Here is a 9,983-nt window from a genome sequence, read left to right on the forward strand (position 1 = left end):
GATCTACGAATGTGTTGTGTCAAACTTCCCTACATGCCTAGTGCATGTTTGTTGGTTGCATTAGTGCTATTATCATGGTTCAAGCAAGATATACAAAATATACAAATACCTCTCGGTATTTGCAACATACGTGTTGCAAGAGAATATAATTCTTATTCTTTTAACATTGACCTTGTAGATTTGTTATTAAGTGACCATTTTTTTAGATTGACTATAGAGATGCAACCTAGACACGCATGCGCACACGCACAGGTGTGCTTGCTTGCCCTCAAGCTCGTGCTTGCGCATGCCCATTCCCACATACATGCATGTGCATGTGTGTTCACATGCACCCGCACACGTGTGTCCATGCACACACATATTGCAAGAGAGAATAGTACACATGTGTGCGTGTGCGTATACATGCACGCACGTGTACATGCATGTGTGCGTACACATCGTCACCATGGGGACGTGAAGATTGTGCCGCTATGGAATGCCAATCACCTACATTGGTCTTAGAGCGGGCATCATGTTGTCCTAGCCAGATGTGGTGCTACGAGGGTAGTAGTATGGGACATTGTATATAAAAATGAATGATTAAAAATATGGATATGAGACATCGTGTTTATAAAATTTTTAAAGGAAAAAAATGAATATGTAAAAATATGGATATAAGATGTGAGACAAGGTTCGTCAGGACTTGATCCTCCTTGCAAATGTCAGGGCAGGTGATATATTATTGACTTGGTAATGTGCATATTTTGAAAGTTGAAGCCTAACAAATACATGAAATAAGGTGATGCTCACAAGTGCTCATAACTGATCCTTGTTGTAGTCTATACAATATTGTGACATGGACTACAACCATATGAATAAAGGTGTCGTCATCCTTTGATGTTGCATTCTGCTTGGATTTCATAGCTCCTTCGCATTCAGAACATGCATCAAAAGATATGAATGTTGTGAGAATTTAGATTGAAAATAATCAATTTTGAATGTAACGAGCAAATAAAATATCTATATGATAATATATAATTTAATTATTATAACCGCACAATGTGGGGGCGGGAAGGAAGTACACTTCCTTTCCTAAAGAGTTGTAATATGAGGAAACGAGCTCTTTCTCGGCCATGGAGATTGAGAGCATCCTGAATATTACCATCGAGAATATTAGCGCCAAGAATAAGTCTTGCGAATGGATAAGATACTGGCATATTACTTGGATGTCAGTACACTATGAACGATGTTAGACGAACTTCAAATTCACGTAGTCTTTTAGCGATTTCTTTGATCTTAGAGGCAATATCCCGGCCTACTATAAAAAGTTGATTCTTCTCACATTGCTGGAAGTGTGTGCACGCAGAGTAGAAACACTCGGCGAGTGATGAGAAAATGAATGAGAGCAGAGGAAGCAATTGCGGGACACGAGAAGCGATGCATCAGCTTCGTTTGATCTTGGTATCTTGGATATTTTCGCATGCAAAAACCACTTCAAGCTCTCTTTTTCAGATATTGCTAGTCATGCTAAGGTTGCTTTAGACGGTATTGACAAGAACTCGCTCCGCAGGTAGATCTCTCACATATGATCGGAAATATAAGTTTGCATGTACTATGGGTAGTGTCTTGATCGTATACAAAGGTCGAAATATCCTTGACACGTGAGGGAGGCAACCCAGGAAGTGTAGAAATCGCACATGGACACCTTGATACCAAACCTCCTTGACATCATGTAGCCTAACATTAAGCCTCCTTGTTACAACAAACTTATGGTGACACCAAGCTCGGCTTTTCCAAAGCTAGGGTGACCAAAACTCTCCTTGTAACCTCAATTTGACCAAAATCCCTTGTCTAAGTCTTGTGACCTTAATGAAATCCCCTTCTCACACTCTTGTGCCCTAAACCTTCCTTGTGATCTTAAGTCTTTTTGTTGTACCCTTGTGATCAAGGTCCTAGTTATCATACCCATGTGACCACGAGGTCTAGGTAACCAAAGCTACCCTTTATGGTTGTGCTTACGTGGGTGCGATCAAGTGTGTACGTCTGGTCTTTAAAGGACAATGCTAACATGGATGTGATCAAGCCCGTTGGCCATGTACTTGTAGACCAAAATCATTTCGCGATGCTCCTCGCAGTAGCTAATCAAAGATACAAGGTGTGGATGCCTCGGCTTAGACAGCATCTTGATTTTCGTTGAAACTCTGTCATACCCTATTTTGCACGTGGATTGCTTTGCTTCATGGAGATCTTATTGTCATCCTTTACTTTTCCTTTGTACACTTTCTTGAATCCGCCCACGCCAAGCATCAAAGCTTCATCGAAGTTTTTGCCCCCCCCCCCCCCCCCCCACCCAAAAAAAAAGCTTCATCGAAGTTGTTGGTAGCTTGTTGGATCTCTACAAAGGTAAAGAAATGGCTTGAGCTAAGGTGTTAAAAAAACATAAATACTCGGGTGAGAACCGACCGAGAGCTTGCTGCCCATAGTTGCAGAGTCGCCACCATGCATTGGAAGAGGAATCCATGCGAAAGGAGAATCTAGCGTGTGGTCGTCGGCTTTTCTTGAGCTTTTCGCCAGAGCTACAAGTCGGAATTATGCTTGAGCGGGACAACACAAAAAGACAACTATTATTAGAGGAAGTCCAAAGTAGAGCTATTGAAAAGCACAAAAATCTTAAAGCATGTAGTCAAATTTGGAAGGCTTATTTTAGGCCTTTAGATCAATCTAAAATCAAGGACCCAAAATTATACACGTGGCTCAACAAGGGCTCAACTAAACCAAACTTTCCCCTAGGTTGCCTACTATGATAAACAAAGAAAGGGTTTCTTTAACGTGAGAAAGGGATAACTCTTTTTGAATCATTTGGCTAATATTGTGTAAACCTAGTCAATTAGTTATAGCCATATTTACACCAATGGTGTAGTTGGAAGCAAAACTTAAGCCATCTATTGGCAAACATCTCTTCAAATGTCCCTCTTGAGTTATATCCATGGAAATTCAACGTGTTTACAACATCCAACTTTGTCTTTAGCATATGTTAGGAGTTCAATATAATAGATATTGGATTGTTGCATGTATTTCTTTCGCTTTGTCCTAGAGCTGTCTTCAACTTGGGGGAAATTTTTTTCATGCTAGGAGCTCGAGTTTGTAGAGAGACAATTTATGGACAAATAAGGAATTGATTTCCATTATCACTTTGAAGGACATTACAAACATATTTGCTCTTAGTAGTGGAGTATAGGTTGAAGGACATTACAAGCATAATTGCTCTTAGCAATCCGTCATGAATGCACAATTTCATAGTAGATGTTGAGTATTTCATATTTGTTGGCACCCAAATATGCTTCTCTCTTCTTCTTCTACCGCCATTATCTAGAAATTCCTTGCAATGGCTTGGGCTAGGGGCTTAATCCTATTGCAGCAACTTCCCCTCCTTCCCATAAAATTGAACAAAGTCGCTTGAACTTCCCCTTCCGTCACTTGCATGCTTTCTCTTCTCATCAACTACAATTTTTTTGCTTTGACTATTGATGTAGTCCGCATACAACTCTCTTGGAATGATGACATTCTCTCTCTCTCTCTCTCTCTCTCTCTCTCTCTCTCTCTCTCTCAAATGGATTTAGGGAACCCTTAAAAGTACAATTTGAAAGCATATTACATGGTTTGGATACTATTAAAACTTTGTTTTTGCTTTCGTTTTTTGGAGATACCCACTTCCTTGCCTTAAGATAAGCTAGATTTTGCTTTAGATTTTTGCATTAGATGCTCTTTATCAAGTGATAAAACATCTTTTCTAAATTTAATAAAAGTGACTTATTATTTATAAAAATGTCCAATTCTTGTTTTTTTACTTGCAAAACTTTTTATTTGCAACTTCTCCTAGGAGAAATTAACTTTGCAGCAGCTATATATGTAAGTTGCTTCTATACCTTGAGAGTGTTTGAGTTATTGTTTCAAAGCCATGTCATCAAATGTTCCATGAGCTTTGAAAAAACTTTTAAAAGAGGAGTTAGTTTTTAAAACTTTTCTTCTTTATTTGATTGGAGTTATACTAGTTTTTAAGTCATCAACCTTACTTTGACCTTGTTATTTTACCACAATTTAAACAAACTTTTAGAATAGATCCTTTTGTGTTGAAAAATCAACCTTAACTTATAAAAAGTCTAAACATCAAGGCATTAACCTAAAAAACAAAATGTGCACATAGGTTGTAATTGGGAAGGTCTATCGTGGTTAGTCTTTCTTCTACATAATTTGTTGGCCCTCCAAGGATCCCAAGGGATGGTGTTGATTAAAGAATGTTTATCTGGGTCAGTTTAGAATGTAGTTCATTTGGTCAAGTTGACCATGTTAATGGGTGTTTACTGTTAGGATTAGTGGTAGTTTAAGCCATTGTAATGAGTTCTAGGTTTAGGTTTTTCTCTCCTTGTGGATGACTGTCACTTTGTGTGGATTAAGTTTTTGGCCTTGGATGAGGACTCATCTACCTTTCTCCATACTAATTCACCTTCTCTTGCATTTTTCTCTTTCCCTTTCGCTTCCCTTTTACGAGTTATTGAAAAATCTTATTGAAATATTTATCTGAGCTACTTTACATTTTCTCTAAATGGGGACTTCGTGATTGTGCCACCTGTTAAAAGCAAGGCCATAGTGGTGACTTCAACATAATACCTCTCAAAGAACACCATGTTCAGCAAATCTACAAACCATGATGGACTACTTTTGTTTCAAGTTAGAATTCAAAGAACCAATAACTTATGACTCTCATTTAGACCATATATAGAGTAACCTTAACAATCCAACAAACAAGTAGATACCTCATTCTCATATTGGCCAGACAATTCCATTGCATATGTTTGCACATAATGCACACTAACACTTACACCTACAATAAAATTCCAAAAGGCAAGACCTTAGTGGAATCCCCACCTTATTTTAAACTCTAGAGAACTCATGTTCCCACAAAGCATCAATCTCTCTATGAACACTAACTTGTATTCTTAGTGAATTTCCATCTTTTTCTTAAGATTTGAAGTTTATGAAATGATGGATCTCTTGTTAGAGTTTTATTGTTCAAATATTTATCCTAGATTTCCAAGATCTAAAGCATTTGATGTTTAATATAGATGTTTGACATCTATAATAATTAAAAACATCTAATGACATGGGCAAATATGAAGCGATCACATTTCATTGGCTTTCTCATCTTTGAACAGGGGTAAATATATATTCATTCATTTTTAAATTCAATTCCTTAGTTACAAACCAACTTGGGGTTTCATTTGGCAAGCTTATCTATTTCATTGACAACACGACCGTTGCCCTCCCCCATCTTGTTTCCTTGCATATGTGTTCACATTACTTTTGATCTTAATAGTTTCCACTATGTATGTATGTGCCTTCCATTCTTTTCGTATTTCAGAGGTTTGTGATTTCTTTCTTTGAAGGGAAAAATGGAGAAAATACGATGATCAGGTCATGGATCTCATACAGTTCACAACAGGGCACTGGTGTGCAAGGCCTCTGAACATTTTATAGTGGGCTCTAATGAATGCTAAAGATCAGTTCACATATGTTTTCCAACATTAGGTAGTGACAACTCTTCCATCACATTTTATCTAGCATAATTAGCTACACCTCCTACATCACATTTCGTAATTTCCATGACAGTGAAGCTTCTTCATAAGGATTGTCCAACACTAGAATCAATCTTGACAGATCATTTTGCTAATCCCCACCTACCACAGTGAATCCAATATTTTAGTGTTTCCAAAATCAAACAAGACCCCACATTCCACATTTTGAGTTTGCCATAAAGCAATAAAGATCACAACAGAGAAATAAAGGAAAACATGACCGTAAGTTCCATCTGCTTTACATCAAATTATCAGTATGCATTGGACCACAGAAAATAAATTAACATAAGAGCTTGAGACTAAATAACCACACCACCCCTGAAGTAGAATATTCTTCTCTAAGAACGATGTTTCACCTTGTCCAACATTGTATCAAGCAAGAAAGGTTACGTTTGAAACGAAAACCCCCTCTGCTATCAAACAAGACTAACCCTAATCTTATGGAATGAACCCTCTGCCGTGACACACAGATACTCAAGATCAGTGCAAATACATTTTGTGACATCAAAAAGCTAGAGTAATAAATGACTTTTTGTGATATGGCATGAAACATGAACCGTTACAACCACTGTCAACTTAAGAAACAAAAGCACCATCCTAGAACCCATCTCTGCGGGTGGTTTTTCCCACCGCCACCCCGTAAAAGCTCAAATGAGAGGTAAACCAATCTAACTGTCTCCAACCAAGACCTGCAATCAAGATTTGAGTTGGCATCTACTAAACAGACATTATATCAGCACAGGTCGTTAAAGAAAGGAGTTTGCTTTCAGTGCACTGAAAAGGACATCCATCTGATATACATAAATTTATCAGTACTTGCGTTCAGATTTAGCATAATACTGAGCACCATCAAAGCTTGACACTGATAACCATCATCCCTAAACTAGCGTTTTCTTCCACCACGCTCCCTCAGACCTAGAGACAAAGTTTCACCTGGTCCAACATTGTAGTAAGCAAGAGAAAAGTTATCCTTGAAAACACCACCTCTGCCACTTAGCTTTTGTTTGTTTGCAGGAAGAGCAATCTCGCCTGCAATTTTCTCCTTGAGACTTGAGATTGTCTCTGATAAAGAATGAATCATAACTTCCAGCATCTGCCCTTTCAGATTACCTTCTCCTTCCATTAGAGGCACAGCAACCACAATACGCACAGATCCCTGCCCATAAAAAACAAATTGCATCAGAATTGCAAACATCACTATCAGCTTCAGTAAGATGTCATCAAGCCCCAAACGTAAGAATATAGTAAACGTAAGAATATAGTAAACGACATTCCCATTTTCTTAAAATAAAATCTACCCACACATGCTACAAGCACAGCATTACCACCCCCTAAAAAATCTCAATACACTCCACCCCAAAAATTATCACCCACTAAAATAATTGCAGACTCTCCATCAAGCACAACTGCATAAAGCAAGCATGATATTGTCATCAACCCCGTAAGAAACAAAATTTCAAAGGTGGTCTAAAACCAATATAGAGTATGGCCACATCGTCCAACAACAGACAGAACGTGATGGGGGTGACACCAAAGCCAAATAAACTAAAGGCACATACCGGATGCTGTGCGAGGAACTGATCTTCTGGAATAAGAAGCATCTCATCCAGCTTCTGCCTCTTTGGTTCTGGCTCTTCAGGTGGAAGAGGAGGCGCCTCCTCTGGAGGAGGTGGGGGAGGCATAACCTGAGGAGGAGGTGGTGGCGGCATGTGTGGCATGGATGGTTGGAGTATGGGAGGTGGAAAAGGTGGGTGAGGTTGTGGAGGAAGACTGGAATACTGAGGAACTGGTGGAGTAGTGGAAACCATATTAGATGCTGTTGCAGCCATTGGGAGCGGCGGAGGTGGAGGTGGGGGCCTGTTCATCATTGTCGTGATGGGAGTGGAAGGAATAGGAGGTGGACGAAGAGGTGGGACTGGAAGTACGGTAGGCCTCGCAACAGGAGGTGGGGCCATAGCGGTAGGGGCTACTGCAGCTGTCGACTGCCCAGCAGCTTGTGGTGGGCGTGGAATGTTTAAGGCCAAGCCTGGGGGAGGGGGAAGAGGCCTCACTGGAGGAGGGGCAAGCTTTGGAAGAGCCACTGGACCGGGGAGAGGACGACCATCGGTACTCATTGCAGTTACTTGATCATCGCTATTTATTGTCTGGGCCATCGCTTGGTTTGCAGTGCGACTGATACTTCCTGTGTGACCATCCCAAATAACCTGTTTTGGCTCTTCCTTCTTTTTCTCTATCTCCGCCTTCACGGCATTTGACACCTCCTCCTCAGTAGTACCAAATATATCAGGTCTGGTTCGAGCCAAACCAACTATATTGCGAGAGATTTCATCATCTGTCGCCAGAGTTGTCTCTCTAAGCTTTGCCATCATTCTCTCTTTTTGCTCCTTATACTTTGGATCGATCAGTGAAATACGCATGTGTTCAGCCATGTCATTAATTGGGATAAGTTCACCAGTAATCGGCGACACAACAAACTTGGTCGGATCCTTCTCTGCTGGGATCCTTTCCTCTGGCCTTTTCCAATTTTTCACTATTCTCATGGGAGGTTCAGTATCTTCGGTGGAAGGAGGCTGTGCAGACGTTGGCTCCTCAGCTTTGGGGGCTGTATCTTCCAAGGTTGTTGCCTTCATGCTTTCCTTGATAAGTTGTACCTCTTCTTCATCCATTTCCATCTCCACTTCCTTACCTGCATCTGCAACCTCCTCTTCTTCGTCTAGAGACAAAGCTTTACTCCTTCGGATGACTTCCTCAAGAGTCACTGGTTTTGGCAACTCCTCATCTTCATCATCTGCAAACTCAATTGTTTCAACCACAACAAAATCATGCCAGTCAATCATGTTCATCAGCATCCTTTCTTGCACAATCTCATCCTCTGCTTTCTGACGGGCCCTTTCTTGAGACCTCTCCCACTCCAACCTATGCAAGCATCGTTCTAAGACAGTAGTGCGATGGGAGTTATCCCTCTTCAATTTTTCAATGATCCCCTTTTGAGGCATCAGCACCTTTGAATAAGCATCTGTTAGTGCTGTGAAGAATGTGAACATACTATGAATTGGCTTCAGGAAAAGAAAAGTTGGATTTTGATGTTCCCGATGCGTCAGACCCTGAAGAAAACTCTTCCCGTTGCGAGCTACAAACTGAGCCGTGAGCTTGATTATATCCAACTCTGTTCCCGTAATGCCCTCAGGGAGCCTCACTGTGTACTGTTCAGGTTCGGGTGGCTCAAGAATCCTTCCGACAGGCTTAGGCGCTTCAATCTTAACAGCTTCCGGGATTTGCTTAGGCGCAGGCACTGCAGGTTCAGCGGGGCCAGTCGCAGCAGCAGCAGCGACCGCAGCGGCCAAACTAGGAGCTTGAGAAGGAGTCTGCACTTGGACCTTAAATTCCGAAACCCTATGCTGATAGTAGGCATGGTAAGGGTCGCTAGGGTTCAAAAAGTTGAACTTGACATTGTTCCGTCCGTTTGCAAGGATGCGCTTCTCAAATTCAGGGCCGTTGCGGGCGACAAACTGAGCAGTTTTATCGACGATACTGCGGATATCGGGGGGGGGGTGGATCATACCAATGGTTTTGGTGTGGGTAGCAACGGAGACAGAAGGGGGGGGGGGGGAGGAGGAAGGGTCGGGCATGTCGGAATCGAGGCCATCGGGGGGAAGCTGGGCGAGGGGCAAGGAACCGGAGATACCACCGGGGGGGGGAGCGGGGAGAGCGGGAACTTCCAAAATGCTAGGCATGGCGAAAGATGTTGTTAGGGATTGAGAGAAGTACCAGATGTTTTACGGCAGCTGCTGCTGCTGCTACGAAGGAATTCGGTGACGAGAAATCCACAAGAACAACGAATGCATTTTTTCTGAGATCAATCAATCCATCTTCTTCTTCCTCTTCTTCTTTTTTGGCGTCGATGGAGCACCGATTTCTGATGAAATCCCTGCAGCTCAAGATCATGCAAATCCAACAACAAAAAAAGAACGATGCTGCTGATGATGATGATTGTGATTATGATTATATAAGCTTTATTTTGCTTTATTTGCCTCCTTCAACCTAACACGAGTTTATCGCAGCCCTACTAGGTCATCCGCACTCCGTTCCTCGAGAAAACAACATGACCTCGAACCTGTCCCAACTATACTGGCCGGTCAAACGCTTGGCTCGGTGGTCGAATTTGTGTGTGCGTGTGGGATGTGTGTGTGTGTGGAACAATCACTAGCTAGGGCAGGGCAGTCCTATGCCCACTTAGTCTCAGCCTTGATAGGACCGGTTGAGTGAATGGTGATGGATATTTTTTTTCACAAAAAAATATGTATATAAATAGATACATGCATGCATGTATACATATATACACATACATAGACACATATACATACACACACA

At 41.3% G+C, this 9,983-nt stretch overlaps 1 protein-coding gene across 1 annotated transcript; it reads right to left on the reverse strand.

Moving 5' to 3' along the window:
• Positions 1–6,358: 6,358 nt before the first annotated feature.
• LOC147892708 (putative splicing factor 3A subunit 1) lies at positions 6,359–9,673 on the reverse strand. Its single transcript, XM_087386924.1, has 2 exons — positions 7,172–9,673; positions 6,359–6,768 (listed from the first exon to the last, which is right to left on the reverse strand). The coding sequence occupies exons 1-2, from the start codon at positions 9,344–9,346 to the stop codon at positions 6,496–6,498; spliced, it is 2,448 nt and encodes an 815-aa protein (XP_087243050.1). The 5' UTR covers positions 9,347–9,673; the 3' UTR covers positions 6,359–6,495.
• Positions 9,674–9,983: the final 310 nt, after the last annotated feature.

Source organism: Dipteris shenzhenensis, chromosome 16, assembly GCF_047967505.1.
Source record: "Dipteris shenzhenensis isolate YYH24624 ecotype China chromosome 16, Dip_SZ_1.0, whole genome shotgun sequence".
NCBI classification, from domain to species: domain Eukaryota; kingdom Viridiplantae; phylum Streptophyta; class Polypodiopsida; order Gleicheniales; family Dipteridaceae; genus Dipteris; species Dipteris shenzhenensis.